At 46.9% G+C, this 26,818-nt stretch overlaps 1 protein-coding gene across 9 annotated transcripts in view; it reads right to left on the bottom strand.

Annotated features, from left to right (window-relative positions):
• Positions 1 to 26,818, bottom strand: part of ryr2a (ryanodine receptor 2a (cardiac)) — a 368,722-nt gene that overhangs the window by 177,818 nt on the left and 164,086 nt on the right. For 7 of the 9 annotated variants that reach the window (XR_016491186.1, XR_016491187.1, XM_090217869.1 and 4 more), the window contains 9 exons: positions 26,620 to 26,723; positions 25,031 to 25,166; positions 24,378 to 24,564; positions 21,727 to 21,841; positions 20,804 to 20,924; positions 18,438 to 18,607; positions 2,773 to 2,993; positions 1,973 to 2,063; positions 874 to 1,014 (listed from right to left, as the gene is read on the bottom strand). Coding sequence is in view for 7 of the 9 variants with exons in the window: in XM_090217869.1 (XP_090073995.1) it covers positions 874 to 1,014; positions 1,973 to 2,063; positions 2,773 to 2,993; positions 18,438 to 18,607; positions 20,804 to 20,924; positions 21,727 to 21,841; positions 24,378 to 24,564; positions 25,031 to 25,166; positions 26,620 to 26,723 (1,286 nt within the window). In the remaining 2 variants the exon portion in view is untranslated. The remainder of the gene's footprint in view (positions 1 to 873; positions 1,015 to 1,972; positions 2,064 to 2,772; positions 2,994 to 18,437; positions 18,608 to 20,803; positions 20,925 to 21,726; positions 21,842 to 24,377; positions 24,565 to 25,030; positions 25,167 to 26,619; positions 26,724 to 26,818) is intronic. The other 2 variants (XM_090217867.1, XM_090217868.1) reach the window with 1 other exon arrangement.

Genomic DNA, 26,818 nt, shown 5'->3' with positions numbered 1-26,818 from the left:
CCCCTTGTCGGGGCAGGACAGAGACAGATGGTGATCAAGACGATGTGAGTGAAGTTACAAGGTGTATTGGATTCCAATTGTATGGATTGAGAGGGTACGATAGTAGGGTAGGTGATGTTTCCCACTGACCACTAGAGGGCCCCAAACCATCACAATCTCAGCATCTTCAATAGGTACAACCCTGTGACAGTAGATGGACTGAATACCACAGCAGATGGACTGAATACCACAGTAGATGGACTGAATACCACATTAGATGGACTGAATACCACATTAGATGGACTGAATACCACAGTAGATGGACTGAATACCACAGTAGATGGACTGAATACCACAGTAGATGGACTGAATACCACAGTAGATGGACTGAATACCACAGTAGATGGACTGAATACCACAGTAGATGGACTGAATACCACAGTAGATGGACTGAATACCACATTAGATGGACTGAATACCACATTAGATGGACTGAATACCACAGTAGATGGACTGAATACCACATTAGATGGACTGAATACCACAGTAGATGGACTGAATACCACAGTAGATGGACTGAATACCACAGTACATGGACTGAATACCACAGTAGATGGACTGAATACCACAGTACATGGACTGAATACCACAGTACATGGACTGAATACCACAGTACATGTAGTCCACAGGAGGTTGGTGACACCTTCATTTTGGGAGGACGGCGCTCGTTGTAATGGCTGGAGTGGGAGATCAGCGGAACGGTATCAAATACATTCGACGCGTGGTTTCCACGGTTTCCAGGTGTTTCGATGCCGATCCCCTTTACTCCGTTGCAGACATTAATACGAGCCCGTCCTCCTCCCCTCACCAGCCACCACTGGATGTAGTCTGTACCTTGCGAGACAGAGCATCGAAGATGCCCCAGAACAGCTTCCTGGAGAGATGCAGCTCTTCGTCAGACGACGCCCCAAAGCTCCCCCAGCCGCCCGTCAGACAGTAGTACTTCCAACAACGCTCGTAGTGATTGGTCAACAGCTGAAACATCAAGATTCACAGTCTACAATCGTGCTCAAAGATTCATGAATACTGAACACCTCAGAAACACACACACACAATACTATAATGAGGTTGGAGGAGGAGGAGGTTGGATGATGTAGTTGGAGGATGAGGTTGGATGAGGTTGGATGAGGTTGGAGGAGGAGGAGGAGGTTGGATGAGGATAAGGTTGGAGGAGGAGGAGGTTGAAGGAGGATGAGGAGGAGGATGATGGAGGAGGAGGTTGGAGGAGGATGAGGAGGAGGATGATGGAGGAGGAGGTTGGAGGAGGAGGTTGGAGGAGGATGAGGATGATGGAGGAGGAGGTTGGATGAGGTTGGAGGATGAGGTTGGAGGATGTGGTTGGAGGAGGATGAGGAGGAGGATGATGGAGGAGGTTGGATGAGGTTGGAGTATGAGGTTGGAGGATGAGGTTGGATGAGGTTGGATGAGGTTGGAGGAGGAGGAGGAGGTTGGATGAGGATAAGGTTGGAGGAGGAGGAGGTTGAAGGAGGATGAGGAGGAGGATGATGGAGGAGGAGGTTGGAGGAGGATGAGGAGGAGGATGATGGAGGAGGAGGTTGGAGGAGGAGGTTGGAGGAGGATGAGGATGATGGAGGAGGAGGTTGGATGAGGTTGGAGGATGAGGTTGGAGGATGTGGTTGGAGGAGGATGAGGAGGAGGATGATGGAGGAGGAGGTTGGATGAGGTTGGAGTATGAGGTTGGAGGATGAGGTTGGAGGATGAGGTTGGAGGATGAGGTTGGAGGATGAGGTTGGAGGATGAGGTTGGAGGAGGGAGGGAAAGAAGGAGGGAGGAGGAGGTTGGACGAGGAGGTTGGAGGGATGGAAGGAAGGAGGGAGGAGGAGGCTGGATTTGGTTGGAGGATGAGGTTGGAGGACATTGTGTCAGGAGATTAGCCTCTTGGCGGGCTACATAGAAGAAGACCTAATGAAACCTTGAGAGGCATCTTGGTGTGTTCGTTGAGGAGAGGAACATCAAACACCAAGCGTCTCAGCAGGTGTTGCATCATGGACGGCCTCAGTTGACTGGGAACACACACACACACACACACACACACACACACACACACACACACACACACACGGAGGCTTATTAAAGGACCACTACTGTAGAAGTAGGAAAGTGTACCCCTAACATCCCTTAGCCACACCTACAGATGTAGGATCATAATTTGAGACAGTTTGCTACAGCAGGAAAAAAATCCTGAAGTAACAGGAAATGTGAATTATTATGTAGATTATAATGAATGGACATTTCTGTAGGGGTTGATAATCTAGTCTGACATTTCTAAATCGTAATTACAAAACTTCAGAAGCCTTATAAAACCTCAAATACACTACACATTTTTTATTTTCATTCACAGGATGATCAAATTAACATCCTACATCTGTAGCCAGAAGACAGATAGTCACATAGAGAGTGTTTCCATCCCTACAGTTGTAACCATTCCTTACCCACAGGTGGCCAGTCAAATATATTAACAGAAAGTAACCCAAAAGCCATTCCTTACCCACAGGTGGTCAGTCAAATATGCTAGCAGAGAGTAACCCAAAAGCCCTTCCTTACCCACAGGTGGCCAGTCAAATATGCTAGCAGAGAGTAACCCAAAAGCCCTTCCTTACCCACAGGTGGTCAGTCAAATATGCTAGCAGAGAGTAACCCAAAAGCCCTTCCTTACCCACAGGTGGCCAGTCAAATATGCTAGCAGAGAGTAACCCAAAAGCCATTCCTTACCCACAGGTGGCCAACAGACACTCCTCGATAGCGTCTCTCTGTGCCTTGGTGAGGCAGCATCCTTTAGAGAGACGGTAGACGGTGTGAAGCAGAGAGTCTATGAGCGAGGCGTAGGGCTCTGTCCCAGCGAACAGCGGGGCACACTTAGTGAGCAGGGGAAGAACCGCTGTACACAGGTACCTGTTGAGGGCCAGGGCCATGTCTGTAGAGCTCAGAGCAGCCTGGGGGGAGGAACATAGAGACAACACAGGGACGAGGTTAGGGTCAGGGCCATGTCTGTAGAGCTCAGAGCAGCCTGGGGGAGAAACATAGGGACAACACAGGGACGAGGTTAGGGTCAGGGCCATGTCTGTAGAGGCCAGAGCAGCCTGGGGGGAGAAACATAGAGACAACACAGGGACGAGGTTAGGGTCAGGGCCATGTCTGTAGAGGCCAGAGCAGCCTGGGGGGAGAAACATAGAGATAACACAGGGACGAGGTTAGGGTCAGGGCCATGTCTGTAGAGCTCAGAGCAGCCTGGGGGGAGAAACAGAGACAACACAGGGACGAGGTTAGGGTCAGGGCCATGTCTGTAGAGGTCAGAGCAGCCTGGGGGAGAAACAGAGACAACACAGGGACGAGGTTAGGGTCAGGGCCATGTCTGTAGAGGTCAGAGCAGCCTGGGGGAGAAACATAGAGACAACACAGGGTACGAGGTTAGGGTCAGGGCCATGTCTGTAGAGCTCAGAGCAGCCTGGGGGGAGAAACAGAGACAACACAGGGACGAGGTTAGGGTCAGGGCCATGTCTGTAGAGGTCAGAGCAGCCTGGGGGAGAAACAGAGACAACACAGGGACGAGGTTAGGGTCAGGGCCATGTCTGTAGAGGTCAGAGCAGCCTGGGGGAGAAACAGAGACAACACAGGGACAAGGTTAGGGTCAGGGCCATGTCTGTAGAGCTCAGAGCAGACTGGGGGAGAAACATAGAGACAACACAGGGACGAGGTTAGGGTCAGGGCCATGTCTGTAGACCTCAGAGCAGTCTGGGGGAGAAACATAGAGACAACACAGGGATGAGGTTAGGGTCAGGGGTTAGAGACTTACTGCATCTACAGGGTTAGAGACTCACTGTGTCTACAGGGTTAGAGACTCACTGTGTCTACAGGGTTAGAGACTCACTGTGTCTACAGGGTTAGAGACTCACTGTGTCTACAGGGTTAGAGACTCACTGTGTCTACAGGGTTAGAGACTCACTGTGTCTACAGGGTTAGAGACTCACTGTGTCTATAGGGTTAGAGACTCACTGTGTCTATAAGGTTAGAGACTCACTGTGTCTACAGGGTTAGAGACTCACTGTCTCTACAGGGTTAGGGACTCACTGTGTCTACATGGTTAGAGACTCACTGTGTCTACAGGGTTAGAGACTCACTGTGTCTACAGGGTTAGAGACTCACTGTGTCTACAGGGTTAGAGACTCACTGTGTCTACAGGGTTAGAGACTCACTGTGTCTACAGGGTTAGAGACTCACTGTGTCTACAGGGTTAGAGACTCACTGTGTCTATAAGATTAGGGTTAGAGACTCACTGTGTCTACAGGGTTAGAGACTCACTGTGTCTACAGGGTTAGAGACTCACTGTGTCTACAGGGTTAGAGACTCACTGTGTCTACAGGGTTAGAGACTCACTGTGTCTACAGGGTTAGGGACTCACTGTGTCTATAAGGTTTGGGTTAGAGACTCACTGTGTCTACAGGGTTAGAGACTCACTGTGTCTACATGGTTAGAGACTCACTGTGTCTACAGGGTTAGAGACTCACTGTGTCTACAGGGTTAGAGACTCACTGTGTCTATAAGGTTTGGGTTAGAGACTCACTGTGTCTACAGGGTTAGAGACTCACTGTGTCTACATGGTTAGAGACTCACTGTGTCTACAGGGTTAGAGACTCACTGTGTCTATTGGGTTAGAGACTCACTGTGTCTATAAGGTTAGAGACTCACTGTGTCTACAGGGTTAGAGACTCACTGTGTCTACAGGGTTAGAGACAATCTGTGTCTATAAGGTTAGAGACTCACTGTGTCTACAGGGTTAGAGACTCACTGTGTCTACAGGGTTAGAGACTCACTGTGTCTACAGGGTTAGAGACTCACTGTGTCTACAGGGTTAGAGACCCACTGTGTCTACAGGGTTAGGGACTCACTGTGTCTATAAGGTTAGAGACTCACTGTGTCTACAGGGTTAGAGACTCACTGTGTCTATAGGGTTAGAGACTCACTGTGTCTACAGGGTTAGAGACTCACTGTGTCTACAGGGTTAGAGACTCACTGTGTCTATAAGATTAGGGTTAGAGACTCACTGTGTCTATAAGGTTAGAGACTCACTGTGTCTACAGGGTTAGAGACTCACTGTGTCTATAAGATTAGGGTTAGAGACTCACTGTGTCTATAAGGTTAGAGACTCACTGTGTCTACAGGGTTAGAGACTCACTGTGTCTACAGGGTTAGAGACTCACTGTGTGTACAGGGTTAGAGACTCACTGTGTCTATAGGGTTAGAGACTCACTGTGTCTACAGGGTTAGAGACTCACTGTGTCTATAAGGTTTGGGTTAGAGACTCACTGTGTCTATAAGGTTAGAGACTCACTGTGTCTACAGGGTTAGAGACTCACTGTGTCTACAGGGTTAGAGACTCACTGTGTCTACAGGGTTAGAGACTCACTGTGTCTACAGGGTTAGAGACTCACTGTGTCTACAGGGTTAGAGACTCACTGTGTCTACAGGGTTAGAGACTCACTGTGTCTATAGGGTTAGAAACTCACTGTGTCTACAGGGTTAGAGACTCACTGTGTCTACAGGGTTAGAGACTCACTGTGTCTATAGGGTTAGAGACTCACTGTGTCTACAGGGTTAGAGACTCACTGTGTCTACAGGGTTAGAGACTCACTGTGTCTATAGGGTTAGAGACTCACTGTGTCTATAAGGTTAGAGACTCACTGTGTCTACAGGGTTAGAGACTCACTGTGTCTACAGGGTTAGAGACTCACTGTGTCTACAGGGTTAGAGACTCACTGTGTCTATAAGGTTTGGGTTAGAGACTCACTGTGTCTACAGGGTTAGGGACTCACTGTGTCTACAGGGTTAGAGACTCACTGTGTCTACAGGGTTAGAGACTCACTGTGTCTACAGGGTTAGAGACTCACTGTGTCTACAGGGTTAGAGACTCACTGTGTCTACAGGGTTAGGGACTCACTGTGTCTATAAGGTTTGGGTTAGAGACTCACTGTGTCTACAGGGTTAGAGACTCACTGTGTCTACATGGTTAGAGACTCACTGTGTCTACAGGGTTAGAGACTCACTGTGTCTACAGGGTTAGAGACTCACTGTGTCTATAAGGTTTGGGTTAGAGACTCACTGTGTCTACAGGGTTAGAGACTCACTGTGTCTACATGGTTAGAGACTCACTGTGTCTACAGGGTTAGAGACTCACTGTGTCTATTGGGTTAGAGACTCACTGTGTCTATAAGGTTAGAGACTCACTGTGTCTACAGGGTTAGAGACTCACTGTGTCTACAGGGTTAGAGACAATCTGTGTCTATAAGGTTAGAGACTCACTGTGTCTACAGGGTTAGAGACTCACTGTGTCTACAGGGTTAGAGACTCACTGTGTCTACAGGGTTAGAGACTCACTGTGTCTACAGGGTTAGAGACCCACTGTGTCTACAGGGTTAGGGACTCACTGTGTCTATAAGGTTAGAGACTCACTGTGTCTACAGGGTTAGAGACTCACTGTGTCTACAGGGTTAGAGACTCACTGTGTCTATAAGATTAGGGTTAGAGACTCACTGTGTCTATAAGGTTAGAGACTCACTGTGTCTACAGGGTTAGAGACTCACTGTGTCTATAAGATTAGGGTTAGAGACTCACTGTGTCTATAAGGTTAGAGACTCACTGTGTCTACAGGGTTAGAGACTCACTGTGTCTACAGGGTTAGAGACTCACTGTGTGTACAGGGTTAGAGACTCACTGTGTCTATAGGGTTAGAGACTCACTGTGTCTACAGGGTTAGAGACTCACTGTGTCTATAAGGTTTGGGTTAGAGACTCACTGTGTCTATAAGGTTAGAGACTCACTGTGTCTACAGGGTTAGAGACTCACTGTGTCTACAGGGTTAGAGACTCACTGTGTCTACAGGGTTAGAGACTCACTGTGTCTACAGGGTTAGAGACTCACTGTGTCTACAGGGTTAGAGACTCACTGTGTCTACAGGGTTAGAGACTCACTGTGTCTATAGGGTTAGAAACTCACTGTGTCTACAGGGTTAGAGACTCACTGTGTCTACAGGGTTAGAGACTCACTGTGTCTATAGGGTTAGAGACTCACTGTGTCTACAGGGTTAGAGACTCACTGTGTCTACAGGGTTAGAGACTCACTGTGTCTATAGGGTTAGAGACTCACTGTGTCTATAAGGTTAGAGACTCACTGTGTCTACAGGGTTAGAGACTCACTGTGTCTACAGGGTTAGAGACTCACTGTGTCTACAGGGTTAGAGACTCACTGTGTCTATAAGGTTTGGGTTAGAGACTCACTGTGTCTACAGGGTTAGGGACTCACTGTGTCTATAAGGTTTGGGTTAGAGACTCACTGTGTCTACAGGGTTAGGGACTCAGTGTGTCTATAAGGTTTGGGTTAGAGACTCACTGTGTCTACAGGGTTAGAGACTCACTGTGTCTACATGGTTAGAGACTCACTGTGTCCACAGGGTTAGAGACTCACTGTGTCTACAGGGTTAGAGACTCACTGTGTCTATAAGGTTTGGGTTAGAGACTCACTGTGTCTACAGGGTTAGAGACTCACTGTGTCTATAGGGTTAGAGACTCACTGTGTCTATAAGGTTAGAGACTCACTGTGTCTACAGGGTTAGAAACTCACTGTGTATACAGGGTTAGAGACTCACTGTGTCTACATGGTTAGAGACTCACTGTGTCTACAGGGTTAGAGACTCACTGTGTCTATAGGGTTAGAGACTCACTGTGTCTATAAGGTTAGAGACTCACTGTGTCTACAGGGTTAGAGACTCACTGTGTCTATAGGGTTAGAGACTCACTGTGTCTACAGGGTTAGAGACTCACTGTGTCTACAGGGTTAGAGACTCACTGTGTCTATAAGATTAGGGTTAGAGACTCACTGTGTCTACAGGGTTAGAGACTCACTGTGTCTACAGGGTTAGAGACTCACTGTGTCTACAGGGTTAGAGACTCACTGTGTCTACAGGGTTAGAGACTCACTGTGTCTATTGGGTTAGAGACTCACTGTGTCTACAGGGTTAGAGACTCACTGTGTCTATAAGGTTTGGGTTAGAGACTCACTGTGTCTATAAGGTTAGAGACTCACTGTGTCTACAGGGTTAGAGACTCACTGTGTCTACAGGGTTAGAGACTCACTGTGTCTACAGGGTTAGAGACTCACTGTGTCTACAGGGTTAGAGACTCACTGTGTCTACAGGGTTAGAGACTCACTGTGTCTACAGGGTTAGAGACTCACTGTGTCTACAGGGTTAGAGACTCACTGTGTCTACAGGGTTAGAGACTCACTGTGTCTATAGGGTTAGAAACTCACTGTGTCTACAGGGTTAGAGACTCACTGTGTCTACAGGGTTAGAGACTCACTGTGTCTATAGGGTTAGAGACTCACTGTGTCTACAGGGTTAGAGACTCACTGTGTCTACAGGGTTAGAGACTCACTGTGTCTATAGGGTTAGAGACTCACTGTGTCTATAAGGTTAGAGACTCACTGTGTCTACAGGGTTAGAGACTCACTGTGTCTACAGGGTTAGAAACTCACTGTGTATACAGGGTTAGGGACTCACTGTGTCTATAAGGTTTGGGTTAGAGACTCACTGTGTCTACAGGGTTAGGGACTCAGTGTGTCTATAAGGTTTGGGTTAGAGACTCACTGTGTCTACAGGGTTAGAGACTCACTGTGTCTACATGGTTAGAGACTCACTGTGTCCACAGGGTTAGAGACTCACTGTGTCTACAGGGTTAGAGACTCACTGTGTCTATAAGGTTTGGGTTAGAGACTCACTGTGTCTACAGGGTTAGAGACTCACTGTGTCTATAGGGTTAGAGACTCACTGTGTCTATAAGGTTAGAGACTCACTGTGTCTACAGGGTTAGAAACTCACTGTGTATACAGGGTTAGAGACTCACTGTGTCTACATGGTTAGAGACTCACTGTGTCTACAGGGTTAGAGACTCACTGTGTCTATAGGGTTAGAGACTCACTGTGTCTATAAGGTTAGAGACTCACTGTGTCTACAGGGTTAGAGACTCACTGTGTCTATAGGGTTAGAGACTCACTGTGTCTACAGGGTTAGAGACTCACTGTGTCTACAGGGTTAGAGACTCACTGTGTCTATAAGATTAGGGTTAGAGACTCACTGTGTCTACAGGGTTAGAGACTCACTGTGTCTACAGGGTTAGAGACTCACTGTGTATACAGGGTTAGAGAGTCACTGTGTCTACAGGGTTAGAGACTCACTGTGTCTATTGGGTTAGAGACTCACTGTGTCTACAGGGTTAGAGACTCACTGTGTCTATAAGGTTTGGGTTAGAGACTCACTGTGTCTATAAGGTTAGAGACTCACTGTGTCTACAGGGTTAGAGACTCACTGTGTCTACAGGGTTAGAGACTCACTGTGTCTACAGGGTTAGAGACTCACTGTGTCTACAGGGTTAGAGACTCACTGTGTCTACAGGGTTAGAGACTCACTGTGTCTACAGGGTTAGAGACTCACTGTGTCTATAAGATTAGGGTTAGAGACTCACTGTGTCTATAAGGTTAGAGACTCACTGTGTCTACAGGGTTAGAGACTCACTGTGTCTATAAGATTAGGGTTAGAGACTCACTGTGTCTATAAGGTTAGAGACTCACTGTGTCTACAGGGTTAGAGACTCACTGTGTCTATAAGATTAGGGTTAGAGACTCACTGTGTCTATAAGGTTAGAGACTCACTGTGTCTACAGGGTTAGAGACTCACTGTGTCTATAAGATTAGGGTTAGAGACTCACTGTGTCTATAAGGTTAGAGACTCACTGTGTCTACAGGGTTAGAGACTCACTGTGTCTACAGGGTTAGAGACTCACTGTGTGTACAGGGTTAGAGACTCACTGTGTCTATAGGGTTAGAGACTCACTGTGTCTACAGGGTTAGAGACTCACTGTGTCTATAAGGTTTGGGTTAGAGACTCACTGTGTCTATAAGGTTAGAGACTCACTGTGTCTACAGGGTTAGAGACTCACTGTGTCTACAGGGTTAGAGACTCACTGTGTCTACAGGGTTAGAGACTCACTGTGTCTACAGGGTTAGAGACTCACTGTGTCTACAGGGTTAGAGACTCACTGTGTCTACAGGGTTAGAGACTCACTGTGTCTATAGGGTTAGAAACTCACTGTGTCTACAGGGTTAGAGACTCACTGTGTCTACAGGGTTAGAGACTCACTGTGTCTATAGGGTTAGAGACTCACTGTGTCTACAGGGTTAGAGACTCACTGTGTCTACAGGGTTAGAGACTCACTGTGTCTATAGGGTTAGAGACTCACTGTGTCTATAAGGTTAGAGACTCACTGTGTCTACAGGGTTAGAGACTCACTGTGTCTACAGGGTTAGAGACTCACTGTGTCTACAGGGTTAGAGACTCACTGTGTCTATAAGGTTTGGGTTAGAGACTCACTGTGTCTACAGGGTTAGGGACTCACTGTGTCTATAAGGTTTGGGTTAGAGACTCACTGTGTCTACAGGGTTAGGGACTCAGTGTGTCTATAAGGTTTGGGTTAGAGACTCACTGTGTCTACAGGGTTAGAGACTCACTGTGTCTACATGGTTAGAGACTCACTGTGTCCACAGGGTTAGAGACTCACTGTGTCTACAGGGTTAGAGACTCACTGTGTCTATAAGGTTTGGGTTAGAGACTCACTGTGTCTACAGGGTTAGAGACTCACTGTGTCTATAGGGTTAGAGACTCACTGTGTCTATAAGGTTAGAGACTCACTGTGTCTACAGGGTTAGAAACTCACTGTGTATACAGGGTTAGAGACTCACTGTGTCTACATGGTTAGAGACTCACTGTGTCTACAGGGTTAGAGACTCACTGTGTCTATAGGGTTAGAGACTCACTGTGTCTATAAGGTTAGAGACTCACTGTGTCTACAGGGTTAGAGACTCACTGTGTCTATAGGGTTAGAGACTCACTGTGTCTACAGGGTTAGAGACTCACTGTGTCTACAGGGTTAGAGACTCACTGTGTCTATAAGATTAGGGTTAGAGACTCACTGTGTCTACAGGGTTAGAGACTCACTGTGTCTACAGGGTTAGAGACTCACTGTGTCTACAGGGTTAGAGACTCACTGTGTCTACAGGGTTAGAGACTCACTGTGTCTATTGGGTTAGAGACTCACTGTGTCTACAGGGTTAGAGACTCACTGTGTCTATAAGGTTTGGGTTAGAGACTCACTGTGTCTATAAGGTTAGAGACTCACTGTGTCTACAGGGTTAGAGACTCACTGTGTCTACAGGGTTAGAGACTCACTGTGTCTACAGGGTTAGAGACTCACTGTGTCTACAGGGTTAGAGACTCACTGTGTCTACAGGGTTAGAGACTCACTGTGTCTACAGGGTTAGAGACTCACTGTGTCTACAGGGTTAGAGACTCACTGTGTCTACAGGGTTAGAGACTCACTGTGTCTATAGGGTTAGAAACTCACTGTGTCTACAGGGTTAGAGACTCACTGTGTCTACAGGGTTAGAGACTCACTGTGTCTATAGGGTTAGAGACTCACTGTGTCTACAGGGTTAGAGACTCACTGTGTCTACAGGGTTAGAGACTCACTGTGTCTATAGGGTTAGAGACTCACTGTGTCTATAAGGTTAGAGACTCACTGTGTCTACAGGGTTAGAGACTCACTGTGTCTACAGGGTTAGAGACTCACTGTGTCTACAGGGTTAGAGACTCACTGTGTCTATAAGGTTTGGGTTAGAGACTCACTGTGTCTACAGGGTTAGGGACTCACTGTGTCTATAAGGTTTGGGTTAGAGACTCACTGTGTCTACAGGGTTAGGGACTCAGTGTGTCTATAAGGTTTGGGTTAGAGACTCACTGTGTCTACAGGGTTAGAGACTCACTGTGTCTACATGGTTAGAGACTCACTGTGTCCACAGGGTTAGAGACTCACTGTGTCTACAGGGTTAGAGACTCACTGTGTCTATAAGGTTTGGGTTAGAGACTCACTGTGTCTACAGGGTTAGAGACTCACTGTGTCTATAGGGTTAGAGACTCACTGTGTCTATAAGGTTAGAGACTCACTGTGTCTACAGGGTTAGAAACTCACTGTGTATACAGGGTTAGAGACTCACTGTGTCTACATGGTTAGAGACTCACTGTGTCTACAGGGTTAGAGACTCACTGTGTCTATAGGGTTAGAGACTCACTGTGTCTATAAGGTTAGAGACTCACTGTGTCTACAGGGTTAGAGACTCACTGTGTCTATAGGGTTAGAGACTCACTGTGTCTACAGGGTTAGAGACTCACTGTGTCTACAGGGTTAGAGACTCACTGTGTCTATAAGATTAGGGTTAGAGACTCACTGTGTCTACAGGGTTAGAGACTCACTGTGTCTACAGGGTTAGAGACTCACTGTGTATACAGGGTTAGAGAGTCACTGTGTCTACAGGGTTAGAGACTCACTGTGTCTATTGGGTTAGAGACTCACTGTGTCTACAGGGTTAGAGACTCACTGTGTCTATAAGGTTTGGGTTAGAGACTCACTGTGTCTATAAGGTTAGAGACTCACTGTGTCTACAGGGTTAGAGACTCACTGTGTCTACAGGGTTAGAGACTCACTGTGTCTACAGGGTTAGAGACTCACTGTGTCTACAGGGTTAGAGACTCACTGTGTCTACAGGGTTAGAGACTCACTGTGTCTACAGGGTTAGAGACTCACTGTGTCTATAGAGTTAGAGACTCACTGTGTCTATAAGGTTTGGGTTAGAGACTCACTGTGTCTATAAGGTTAGAGACTCACTGTGTCTACAGGGTTAGAGACTCACTGTGTCTACAGGGTTAGAGACTCACTGTGTCTACAGGGTTAGAGACTCACTGTGTCTATAGAGTTAGAGACTCACTGTGTCTATAGGGTTAGAGACTCACTGTGTGTACAGGGTTAGAGACTCACTGTGTCTATAGGGTTAGAGACTCACTGTGTCTACAGGGTTAGAGACTCACTGTGTCTATAAGGTTTGGGTTAGAGACTCACTGTGTCTATAAGGTTAGAGACTCACTGTGTCTACAGGGTTAGAGACTCACTGTGTCTACAGGGTTAGAGACTCACTGTGTCTATAAGGTTTGGGTTAGAGACTCACTGTGTCTATAAGGTTAGAGACTCACTGTGTCTACAGGGTTAGAGACTCACTGTGTCTACAGGGTTAGAGACTCACTGTGTCTATAGAGTTAGAGACTCACTGTGTCTATAGGGTTAGAGACTCACTGTGTGTACAGGGTTAGAGACTCACTGTGTCTATAGGGTTAGAGACTCACTGTGTCTACAGGGTTAGAGACTCACTGTGTCTATAAGGTTTGGGTTAGAGACTCACTGTGTCTATAAGGTTAGAGACTCACTGTGTCTACAGGGTTAGAGACTCACTGTGTCTACAGGGTTAGAGACTCACTGTGTCTACAGGGTTAGAGACTCACTGTGTCTACAGGGTTAGAGACTCACTGTGTCTACAGGGTTAGAGACTCACTGTGTCTACAGGGTTAGAGACTCACTGTGTCTATAGGGTTAGAAACTCACTGTGTCTACAGGGTTAGAGACTCACTGTGTCTACAGGGTTAGAGACTCACTGTGTCTATAGGGTTAGAGACTCACTGTGTCTACAGGGTTAGAGACTCACTGTGTCTACAGGGTTAGAGACTCACTGTGTCTATAGGGTTAGAGACTCACTGTGTCTATAAGGTTAGAGACTCACTGTGTCTACAGGGTTAGAGACTCACTGTGTCTACAGGGTTAGAGACTCACTGTGTCTACAGGGTTAGAGACTCACTGTGTCTATAAGGTTTGGGTTAGAGACTCACTGTGTCTACAGGGTTAGGGACTCACTGTGTCTATAAGGTTTGGGTTAGAGACTCACTGTGTCTACAGGGTTAGGGACTCAGTGTGTCTATAAGGTTTGGGTTAGAGACTCACTGTGTCTACAGGGTTAGAGACTCACTGTGTCTACATGGTTAGAGACTCACTGTGTCCACAGGGTTAGAGACTCACTGTGTCTACAGGGTTAGAGACTCACTGTGTCTATAAGGTTTGGGTTAGAGACTCACTGTGTCTACAGGGTTAGAGACTCACTGTGTCTATAGGGTTAGAGACTCACTGTGTCTATAAGGTTAGAGACTCACTGTGTCTACAGGGTTAGAAACTCACTGTGTATACAGGGTTAGAGACTCACTGTGTCTACATGGTTAGAGACTCACTGTGTCTACAGGGTTAGAGACTCACTGTGTCTATAGGGTTAGAGACTCACTGTGTCTATAAGGTTAGAGACTCACTGTGTCTACAGGGTTAGAGACTCACTGTGTCTATAGGGTTAGAGACTCACTGTGTCTACAGGGTTAGAGACTCACTGTGTCTACAGGGTTAGAGACTCACTGTGTCTATAAGATTAGGGTTAGAGACTCACTGTGTCTACAGGGTTAGAGACTCACTGTGTCTACAGGGTTAGAGACTCACTGTGTCTACAGGGTTAGAGACTCACTGTGTCTACAGGGTTAGAGACTCACTGTGTCTATTGGGTTAGAGACTCACTGTGTCTACAGGGTTAGAGACTCACTGTGTCTATAAGGTTTGGGTTAGAGACTCACTGTGTCTATAAGGTTAGAGACTCACTGTGTCTACAGGGTTAGAGACTCACTGTGTCTACAGGGTTAGAGACTCACTGTGTCTACAGGGTTAGAGACTCACTGTGTCTACAGGGTTAGAGACTCACTGTGTCTACAGGGTTAGAGACTCACTGTGTCTACAGGGTTAGAGACTCACTGTGTCTATAGAGTTAGAGACTCACTGTGTCTACAGGGTTAGAGACTCACTGTGTCTACAGGGTTAGAGACTCACTGTGTCTATAGGGTTAGAGACTCACTGTGTCTACAGGGTTAGAGACTCACTGTGTCTACAGGGTTAGAGACTCACTGTGTCTACAGGGTTAGAGACCCACTGTGTCTACAGGGTTAGGGACTCACTGTGTCTATAAGGTTAGAGACTCACTGTGTCTACAGGGTTAGAGACTCACTGTGTCTATAGGGTTAGAGACTCACTGTGTCTACAGGGTTAGAGACTCACTGTGTCTACAGGGTTAGAGACTCACTGTGTCTACAGGGTTAGAGACAATCTGTGTCTATAAGGTTAGAGACTCACTGTGTCTACAGGGTTAGAGACTCACTGTGTCTACAGGGTTAGAGACTCACTGTGTCTATAAGGTTTGGGTTAGAGACTCACTGTGTCTATAAGGTTAGAGACTCACTGTGTCTACAGGGTTAGAGACTCACTGTGTCTACAGGGTTAGAGACTCACTGTGTCTACAGGGTTAGAGACTCACTGTGTCTACAGGGTTAGAGACTCACTGTGTCTACAGGGTTAGAGACTCACTGTGTCTACAGGGTTAGAGACTCACTGTGTCTATAGGGTTAGAAACTCACTGTGTCTACAGGGTTAGAGACTCACTGTGTCTACAGGGTTAGAGACTCACTGTGTCTATAGGGTTAGAGACTCACTGTGTCTACAGGGTTAGAGACTCACTGTGTCTACAGGGTTAGAGACTCACTGTGTCTATAGGGTTAGAGACTCACTGTGTCTATAAGGTTAGAGACTCACTGTGTCTACAGGGTTAGAGACTCACTGTGTCTACAGGGTTAGAGACTCACTGTGTCTACAGGGTTAGAGACTCACTGTGTCTATAAGGTTTGGGTTAGAGACTCACTGTGTCTACAGGGTTAGGGACTCACTGTGTCTATAAGGTTTGGGTTAGAGACTCACTGTGTCTACAGGGTTAGGGACTCAGTGTGTCTATAAGGTTTGGGTTAGAGACTCACTGTGTCTACAGGGTTAGAGACTCACTGTGTCTACATGGTTAGAGACTCACTGTGTCCACAGGGTTAGAGACTCACTGTGTCTACAGGGTTAGAGACTCACTGTGTCTATAAGGTTTGGGTTAGAGACTCACTGTGTCTACAGGGTTAGAGACTCACTGTGTCTATAGGGTTAGAGACTCACTGTGTCTATAAGGTTAGAGACTCACTGTGTCTACAGGGTTAGAAACTCACTGTGTATACAGGGTTAGAGACTCACTGTGTCTACATGGTTAGAGACTCACTGTGTCTACAGGGTTAGAGACTCACTGTGTCTATAGGGTTAGAGACTCACTGTGTCTATAAGGTTAGAGACTCACTGTGTCTACAGGGTTAGAGACTCACTGTGTCTATAGGGTTAGAGACTCACTGTGTCTACAGGGTTAGAGACTCACTGTGTCTACAGGGTTAGAGACTCACTGTGTCTATAAGATTAGGGTTAGAGACTCACTGTGTCTACAGGGTTAGAGACTCACTGTGTCTACAGGGTTAGAGACTCACTGTGTCTACAGGGTTAGAGACTCACTGTGTCTACAGGGTTAGAGACTCACTGTGTCTATTGGGTTAGAGACTCACTGTGTCTACAGGGTTAGAGACTCACTGTGTCTATAAGGTTTGGGTTAGAGACTCACTGTGTCTATAAGGTTAGAGACTCACTGTGTCTACAGGGTTAGAGACTCACTGTGTCTACAGGGTTAGAGACTCACTGTGTCTACAGGGTTAGAGACTCACTGTGTCTACAGGGTTAGAGACTCACTGTGTCTACAGGGTTAGAGACTCACTGTGTCTACAGGGTTAGAGACTCACTGTGTCTACAGGGTTAGAGACTCACTGTGTCTACAGGGTTAGAGACTCACTGTGTCTATAGGGTTAGAAACTCACTGTGTCTACAGGGTTAGAGACTCACTGTGTCTACAGGGTTAGAGACTCACTGTGTCTATAGGGTTAGAGACTCACTGTGTCTACAGGGTTAGAGACTCACTGTGTCTACAGGGTTAGAGACTCACTGTGTCTATAGGGTTAGAGACTCACTGTGTCTATAAGGTTAGAGACTCACTGTGTCTACAGGGTTAGACACTCACTGTGTCTACAGGGTTAGAGACTCACTGTGTCTACAGGGTTAGAGACTCACTGTGTCTATAAGGTTTGGGTTAGAGACTCACTGTGTCTACAGGGTTAGGGACTCACTGTGTCTATAAGGTTTGGGTTAGAGACTCACTGTGTCTACAGGGTTAGGGACTCAGTGTGTCTATAAGGTTTGGGTTAGAGACTCACTGTGTCTACAGGGTTAGAGACTCACTGTGTCTACATGGTTAGAGACTCACTGTGTCCACAGGGTTAGAGACTCACTGTGTCTACAGGGTTAGAGACTCACTGTGTCTATAAGGTTTGGGTTAGAGACTCACTGTGTCTACAGGGTTAGAGACTCACTGTGTCTATAGGGTTAGAGACTCACTGTGTCTATAAGGTTAGAGACTCACTGTGTCTACAGGGTTAGAAACTCACTGTGTATACAGGGTTAGAGACTCACTGTGTCTACATGGTTAGAGACTCACTGTGTCTACAGGGTTAGAGACTCACTGTGTCTATAGGGTTAGAGACTCACTGTGTCTATAAGGTTAGAGACTCACTGTGTCTACAGGGTTAGAGACTCACTGTGTCTATAGGGTTAGAGACTCACTGTGTCTACAGGGTTAGAGACTCACTGTGTCTACAGGGTTAGAGACTCACTGTGTCTATAAGATTAGGGTTAGAGACTCACTGTGTCTACAGGGTTAGAGACTCACTGTGTCTACAGGGTTAGAGACTCACTGTGTCTACAGGGTTAGAGACTCACTGTGTCTACAGGGTTAGAGACTCACTGTGTCTATTGGGTTAGAGACTCACTGTGTCTACAGGGTTAGAGACTCACTGTGTCTATAAGGTTTGGGTTAGAGACTCACTGTGTCTATAAGGTTAGAGACTCACTGTGTCTACAGGGTTAGAGACTCACTGTGTCTACAGGGTTAGAGACTCACTGTGTCTACAGGGTTAGAGACTCACTGTGTCTACAGGGTTAGAGACTCACTGTGTCTACAGGGTTAGAGACTCACTGTGTCTACAGGGTTAGAGACTCACTGTGTCTATAGAGTTAGAGACTCACTGTGTCTACAGGGTTAGAGACTCACTGTGTCTACAGGGTTAGAGACTCACTGTGTCTATAGGGTTAGAGACTCACTGTGTCTACAGGGTTAGAGACTCACTGTGTCTACAGGGTTAGAGACTCACTGTGTCTACAGGGTTAGAGACTCACTGTGTCTATAGGGTTAGAGACTCACTGTGTCTACAGGGTTAGAGACTCACTGTGTCTACAGGGTTAGAGACTCACTGTGTCTACAGGGTTAGAGACTCACTGTGTCTACAGGGTTAGAGACTCACTGTGTCTACAGGGTTAGAGACTCACTGTGTCTACAGGGTTAGAGACCCACTGTGTCTACAGGGTTAGGGACTCACTGTGTCTATAAGGTTTGGGTTAGAGACTCACTGTGTCGAGCGAAGCAGCAGCCCTGAGGTCAGGCAGGAATCCCACCTCCAGCAGATGAAGCAGGAAGTTCTGGTCCTCTATCCCGTAGACCCGGTCCAGGAACAGCACCATGGCTGCCTTGTGGTCCGGACAGAACCCCGCTGACATATCAGGCTCCACCACTGACCCATCTAGACACACACAACAGACAGGCCAGAGTCAGACTCCACCACTGACCCATCTAGACACACACAACAGACAGACCAGACTCCACCACTGACCCATCTACACACACACAACATACAGACTCCACCACTGACCCATCTAGACACACAACAGACAGACCAGACTCTACCACTGACCCATCTAGACACACAACATACAGACCAGACTCTACCACTGACCCATCTAGACACACAACAGACAGACCAGACTCTACCACTGACCCATCTAGACACACACAACAGACAGACCAGACTCCACCACTGACCCATCTAGACACAGACAACAGACAGACCAGAGTCAAACTCCACCACTGACCCATCTAGACACACAACAGACCAGACTCCACCACTGACCCATCTAGACACACAACAGACAGACCAGACTCCACCACTGACCCATCTAGACACACAACAGACCAGACTCCACCACTGACCCATCTAGACACACACAACAGACAGACTCCACCACTGACCCATCTAGACAGACACAACAGACATGGTTTTAGTTACACAGAGTAGTGGATGGTTTTAGGTCAGTATAACAGAGTAGTGGATGGTTCTAGGTCAGTTTAACAGAGTAGTGGATGGTTCTAGTTTAACAGAGTAGTGGATGGTTCTAGTTTAACAGAGTAGTGGATGGTTCTAGGTCAGTTTAACAGAGTAGTGGATGGTTCTAGGTCAGTTTAACAGAGTAGTGGATGGTTTTAGTTTAACAGAGTAGTGGATGGTTCTAGTTTAACAGAGTAGTGGATGGTTCTAGTTTAACAGAGTAGTGGATGGTTTTAGGTCAGTTTAACAGAGTTGTGGATGGTTCTAGGTCAGTTTAACAGAGTAGTGGATGGTTCTAGGTCAGTTTAACAGAGTAGTGGATGGTTTTAGGTCAGTTTAACAGAGTAGTGGATGGTTTTAGTTCAGTTTAACAGAGTAGTGGATGGTTTTAGGTCAGTTTAACAGAGTAGTGGATGGTTGTAGGTCAGTTTAACAGAGTAGTGGATGGTTTTAGGTCAGTTTAACAGAGTAGTGGATGGTTCTAGTTTAACAGAGTAGTGGATGGTTCTAGTTTAACAGAGTAGTGGATGGTTTTAGTTCAGTTTAACAGAGTAGTGGATGGTTCTAGGTCAGTTTAACAGAGTAGTGGATGGTTCTAGTTTAACAGAGTAGTGGATGGTTCTAGTTTAACAGAGTAGTGGATGGTTTTAGTTCAGTTTAACAGAGTAGTGGATGGTTCTAGTTTAACAGAGTAGTGGATGGTTCTAGTTTAACAGAGTAGTGGATGGTTTTAGGTCAGTTTAACAGAGTAGTGGATGGTTCTAGGTCAGTTTAACAGAGTAGTGGATGGTTCTAGGTAAGTTTAACAGAGTAGTGGATGGTTCTAGGTCAGTTTAACAGAGTAGTGGATGGTTCTAGGTAAGTTTAACAGAGTAGTGGATGGTTCTAGTTTAACAGAGTAGTGGATGGTTCTAGTTTAACAGAGTAGTGGATGGTTTTAGTTCAGTTTAACAGAGTAGTGGATGGTTCTAGTTTAACAGAGTAGTGGATGGTTTTAGTTCAGTTTAACAGAGTAGTGGATGGTTCTAGGTCAGTTTAACAGAGTAGTGGATGGTTCTAGGTCAGTTTAACAGAGTAGTGGATGGTTCTAGGTCAGTTTAACAGAGTAGTGGATGGTTCTAGTTTAACAGAGTAGTAGATGGTTCTAGGTCAGTTTAACAGAGTAGTGGATGGTTCTAGTTTAACAGAGTAGTAGATGGTTCTAGGTCAGTTTAACAGAGTAGTGGATGGTTCTAGGTCAGTTTAACAGAGTAGTGGATGGTTCTAGTTTAACAGAGTAGTAGATGGTTCTAGGTCAGTTTAACAGAGTAGTAGATGGTTCTAGGTCAGTTTAACAGAGTAGTAGATGGTTCTAGGTCAGTTTAACAGAGTAGTGGATGGTTTTAGGTCAGTTTAACAGAGTAGTGGATGGTTTTAGGTCAGTTTAACAGAGTAGTGGATGGTTCTAGTTTAACAGAGTAGTGGATGGTTCTAGGTCAGTTTAACAGAGTAGTGGATGGTTCTAGGTCAGTTTAACAGAGTAGTGGATGGTTTTAGGTCAGTTCGGGTGAACCTTGGGTAATATCTACACCCTTGCAACGCCTGAGAGGTTTAGCAGGGAGAGTGTCCACCCACCTTTGGCCAGAGTTGGCATGGGGAACGGGATGCTGATCACTCCTTCCAGGTCCTCTATAGGGATCAGGGAACGTAGGATGGCTCGTATCCTGATGGCCTCACCCTTCCCAGCATGAATCAGCTGGAAAACACCCAACACCCCCCCCCTCAGTGAATGTCTGTATCCCAAATGTGATGAGCCTTAATGTGTCTGGACCCCAGGAAGATCGAGGCAGCAGCTAACGGGGGTCCGTAATAATGACAAAATACAACTAAAAATGCCCCCCTATTCCCTATATAGAACACTACTGTTGACCAGAGCCCTATTCCCTATATAGAACACTACTGTTGACCAGAGCCCTATTCCCTATATAGAACACTACTGTTGACCAGAGCCCTATTCCCTATATAGAACACTACTGTTGACCAGAGCCCTATTCCCTATATAGAACACTACTGTTGACCAGGGCCCTATTCCCTATATAGAACACTACTGTTGACCAGAGCCCTATTCCCTATATAGAACACTACTGTTGACCAGAGCCCTATTCCCTATATAGTACACTACTGTTGACCAGGGCCCTATTCCCTATATAGAACACTACTGTTGACCAGAGCCCTATTCCCTATATAGAACACTACTGTCGACCAGAGCCCTATTCCCTATATAGTACACTACTGTTGACCAGAGCCCTATTCCCTATATAGAACACTACTGTTGACCAGAGCCCTATTCCCTATATAGAACACTAGTGTTGACCAGAGCCCTATTCCCCATATAGAACACTACTGTTGACCAGAGCCCTATTCCCTATATAGAACACTACTGTTGACCAGAGCCCTATTCCCTATATAGAACACTACTGTTGACCCTCCCTATACAGGTCTGTGTGTGTGTGTGTGTGTGTGTGACTCGCGTGCAGGTGCGTGTGTGTGTGACTCACGTGCATCTCAGGGGCACAGCGCCCCAGCAGGTCTATGAGGGCTGCGTAGAAGGTCATTATAGCGTTTCCCATGTGAATAGTGTCGTCTTCCTCATCCTCCAATAACACCTCACTGCTGAGGACACACACACACACACACACACACACACACACACACACACACACACACACACACACACACACACACACACACACACACACACACACACACACACACACACACACACACACACACTACAAGTCAAAAGTTTGGACACCTACTCATTCAAGGGTTTTTCTTTATTTTTACTATTTTCTACATTGTAGAATAATAGTGAAGACATCAAAACTATGAAATAACACATATGGAATCATGTAGTAACCAAAAAAGTGTTAAACAAATCTAAATATATTTCATTTTGCCTTAATGACAGCTTTGCACAGTCTTGGCGTTCTCTCAACCACCTTCACGAGGAATGCTTTTCCAACAGTCTTGAAGGAGTTCCCACATATGCTGAGCACTTGTTGGCTGATTTTCCTTCCCTCTGCGGTCCAACTCATCCCAAACCATCTCAATTGGGTTGAGGTCGGGTGATTGTGGAGGCCAGGTCATCTGATGCAGCACTCCATCACTCTCCTTCTTGGTCAAATAGCCCTTACACAACCTGGAGGAGTGTTAGGTCATTGTTTCTGAGTCTGATGCCTGATAAGAGTAGGGCAGACTATCTAAGGGACTTTTATAGAACACCTGGCAGCATGGCCAGACAGAACAGGAACACTGAGGAGTAATGAGGACATATTCTGGCACGGGGGAGGCAGGAGAGAGTCCAGAGGGAGGGAGAGTGGACGGCAGAGAACGAGGGGGGGGGGGGGAGTAGGGATGGATTTGGAGTTGGAAAGAGAGGAGAAAGGGAGAGAGCAAGAAGGTGAGAGAGAACGGGACAGAGAGAGGTACTATAGAGGTAGGAGAAGAACCCATCCCTACAGTGTTAGGGTTAGAGCTAGCCCAGTTCAATGGAACCAACAGTGTCCTGCTATGGCAGGGGTATCTACAGTGTCCTGCTATGATGGGGTATCTACAGTGTCCTGCTATGATGGGGTATCTACAGTGTCCTGCTATGATGGGGTATCTACAGTGTCCTGCTATGGCAGGGGTACCTACAGTGTCCTGCAATGGCAGGGGTATCTACAGTGTCCTGCTATGGCAGGGGTATCTACAGTGTCCTGCTATGACGGGGGTATCTACAGTGTCCTGCTATGACAGGGGTATCTACAGTGTCCTGCTATGATGGGGTACCTACAGTGTCCTGCTATGACGGGGGTACCTACAGTGTCCTGCTATGGCAGGGGTACCTACAGTGTCCTGCTATGACGGGGGTATCTACAGTGTCCTGCTATGACAGGGGTATCGACAGTGTCCTGCTATGATGGGGTATCTACAGTGTCCTGCTATGATGGGGTATCTACAGTGTCCTGCTATGATGGGGTATCTACAGTGTCCTGCTATGACAGGGGTACCGACAGTGTCCTGCTATGATGGGGTATCTACAGTGTCCTGCTATGACAGGGGTATCTACAGTGTCCTGCTATGACAGGGGTATCTACAGTGTCCTGCTATGACAGGAGTACCTACAGTGTCCTGCTATGACAGGGGTATCTACAGTGTCCTGCTATGATGGGGTATCTACAGTGTCCTGCTATGACAGGGGTATCTACAGTGTCCTGCTATGACAGGGGTATCTACAGTGTCCTGCTATGATGGGGTATCTACAGTGTCCTGCTATGACAGGGGTACCTACAGTGTCCTACTATGACAGGGGTATCTACAGTGTCCTGCTATGATGGGGTACCTACAGTGTCCTGCTATGATGGGGTATCTACAGTGTCCTGCTATGACGGGGTATCTACAGTGTCCTGCTATGATGGGGTACCTACAGTGTCCTGCTATGATGGGGTATCTACAGTGTCCTGCTATGATGGGGTATCTACAGTGTCCTGCTATGATGGGGTACCTACAGTGTCCTGCTATGATGGGGTATCTACAGTGTCCTGCTATGATGGGGTACCTACAGTGTCCTGCTATGACAGGGGTATCTACAGTGTCCTGCTATGATGGGGTATCTACAGTGTCCTGCTATGATGGGGTATCTACAGTGTCCTGCTATGATGGGGTATCTACAGTGTCCTGCTATGACGGGGGTACCTACAGTGTCCTGCTATGATGGGGTATCTACAGTGTCCTGCTATAACAGGGGTACCGACAGTGTCCTGCTATGATGGGGTATCTACAGTGTCCTGCTATGTCAGGGGTACCGACAGTGTCCTGTTATGATGGGGTATCTACAGTGTCCTACTATGATGGGGTATCTACAGTGTCCTGCTATGACGGGGGTACCTACAGTGTCCTGCTATGATGGGGTATCTACAGTGTCCTGCTATGATGGGGTATCTACAGTGTCCTGCTATGTCAGGGGTACCGACAGTGTCCTGTTATGATGGGGTATCTACAGTGTCCTACTATGATGGGGTATCTACAGTGTCCTGCTATGACGGGGTACCTACAGTGTCCTGCTATGATGGGGTATCTACAGTGTCCTGCTATGTCAGGGGTACCGACAGTGTCCTGTTGTGATGGGGTATCTACAGTGTCCTACTATGACAGGGGTACCTACAGTGTCCTGCTGGCCTCTGAGGTAGGGGAGGGCCCGTCTCTACAGGGGTCCTCTGATATCTTGATGGCTTCCATCATGGCTGCCAGGAGACCATTCCCCCCCTCTCCGCGCAGGGCGGGGCCAAAGCACTCGGGACGACGAATCAGCAGCCTCACCACCACGTTAGCGTTCTCCTCCACACTCTCACCTGATAGGACGACAGGTAAATAATGACATCATTCATAACTACCATACCTCTCACCTGGGACCACGGGTAAAGATGTCAATAGAGACTTCAATACCTCAACCGTGGAAGTATTTAACAGATTCAACCAATCAATAACAAAGATCATCTACCAACCACAGTCCAATGTTGTAATGAAATGAAGGTTTATATGAAAATAACCAAGATCATCTACCAACCACAGTCAAATGTTATAATGAAATGAAGGATTATATGAAAATAACCAAGATCATCTACCAACCACAGTCAAATGTTATCATGAAATGAAGGTTTATATGAAAATAACCAAGATCATCTACCAACCACAGTCAAATGTTATCATGAAATGGATTATATGAAAATAACCAAGATCATCTACCAACCACAGTCAAATGTTATCATGAAATGAAGGTTTATCGGCAATTGCCATAGGTATGAAATGCACATGTACCGTTGCAGAACACTGCAAAGCGGAGGAAGTCGAGGTATCTCTCTCCTTCGACGGGGTTCCAGCCAATGTCAGGGTATCCTTTAGACACGAGCATGGAGCAGCTCTGGAGACCACAGCCAGCCAAGTACTGCACCACCTAGGGAAGAGGGGGCAGAGGGAGAGGGTTAGAAAGGTCTGGCTCAGGACTTCATGCTGTCAGAGGGAAGAGGAGGCAGAGGGTTAGCAGGGAAAGGTTTGGCTCAGGACTTCATGCTGTCAGAGGGAAGAGGAGGCAGAGGGAGAGGGTTAGCAGGGAAAGGTCTGGCTCAGGACTTCATGCTGTCAGAGGGAAGAGGAGGCAGAGGGAGAGGGTTAGCAGGGAAAGGTCTGGCTCAGGACTTCATGCTGTCAGAGGGAAGAGGAGGCAGAGGGAGAGGGTTAGCAGGGAAAGGTTTGGCTCAGGACTTCACGCTGTCAGAGGGAAGAGGAGGCAGAGGGTTAGCAGGGAAAGGTCTGGCTCAGGACTTCATGCTGTCAGAGTCAGTGGAGGAAGGGAAAGTCACGGTGAGGCCAAGTTATGTCGCCAAACAGTCCACATCATTGGATAATGGATAGGATCCTGATTGTTGGTCCCAATAGATCAGTAAGGAGGACCGCAGAGCGTTCTTAACTGTTAGGAATAATCTAGGATTCCAATTGAACCAGGAGTGGGGGACATCAGAGAGGAATAAACTAGGATTCCTATTGAACCAGGAGGAGCCCCACGGTGGAATAAACTAGGATTCCTATTGAACCTGGGGGAGCCCCACGGTGGAGGACATCAGAGAGGAATAAACTAGGATTCCTATTGAACCAGGAGGAGCCCCACGGTGGAGGACATCAGAGAGGAATAAACTAGGATTCCTATTGAACCAGGAGGAGCCCCACGGTGGAGGACATCAGAGAGGAATAAACTAGGATTCCTATTGAACCAGGAGGAGCCCCACGGTGGATGACATCAGAGAGGAATAAACTAGGATTCCTATTGAACCAGGAGGAGCCCCACGGGGGAGGACATCAGAGAGGAATAAACTAGGATTCCTATTGAACCAGGAGGAGCCCCACGGTGGAGGACATCAGAGAGGAATAAACTAGGATTCCTATTGAACCAGGAAGAGCCCCACGGTGGAGGACACCAGAGAGGAATAAACTAGGATTCCTATTGAACCAGGAGGAGCCCCACGGTGGAGGACACCAGAGAGGAATAAACTAGGATTCCTATTGAACCAGGAGGAGCCCCACGGTGGAGGACACCAGAGAGTTCCTCTGCAGTCTTGTTATCTGCATATTGCTTCAATGGGATGATTACCATCATTTAATCAACCAAACATGACCATTAGCTTGCTACTGCACCATACAGTACACATCTTTTGTTCACTACCAAACAGCTACATGTGAGCTTGGTTTACATTTAAAATGTACCTGTCCGTTCTCCTGGCTGTAGTCTTTAAGGGAACAATACTGTACCTCTATACTGTACCTCTATACTGTATGTCTATACTGTACCTATACGTTGGGTACAGGGTGGGCTGAACAAGTTAGTTTACTGGTAGAGTTGGGCCTCGTCTTACTTTCTCCAGGTCTGGTTCCCTCAGGGCCAGAGCCAGTTCGTTGTTGTCCATCACAGAGGCAGCGGCCACATCTAGTGGAGTAGAGCCTCGCATGGAGGGAGACGCTGGGGACACAGAGAGAAGGGGGGCAACACACACAGAGAGAAGGAGGGCAAAACACACAGAGGGAGGGAGGGAGGGCAACACACACAGAGGGAGG

This window comes from Oncorhynchus mykiss, chromosome 23, assembly GCF_057628025.1.
Source record: "Oncorhynchus mykiss isolate SJ-2025 chromosome 23, ASM5762802v1, whole genome shotgun sequence".
NCBI lineage: Eukaryota > Metazoa > Chordata > Actinopteri > Salmoniformes > Salmonidae > Oncorhynchus > Oncorhynchus mykiss.
Note: the sequence above shows the minus strand (reverse complement) of the source record. Positions and strands in the feature narration are given on the sequence as shown.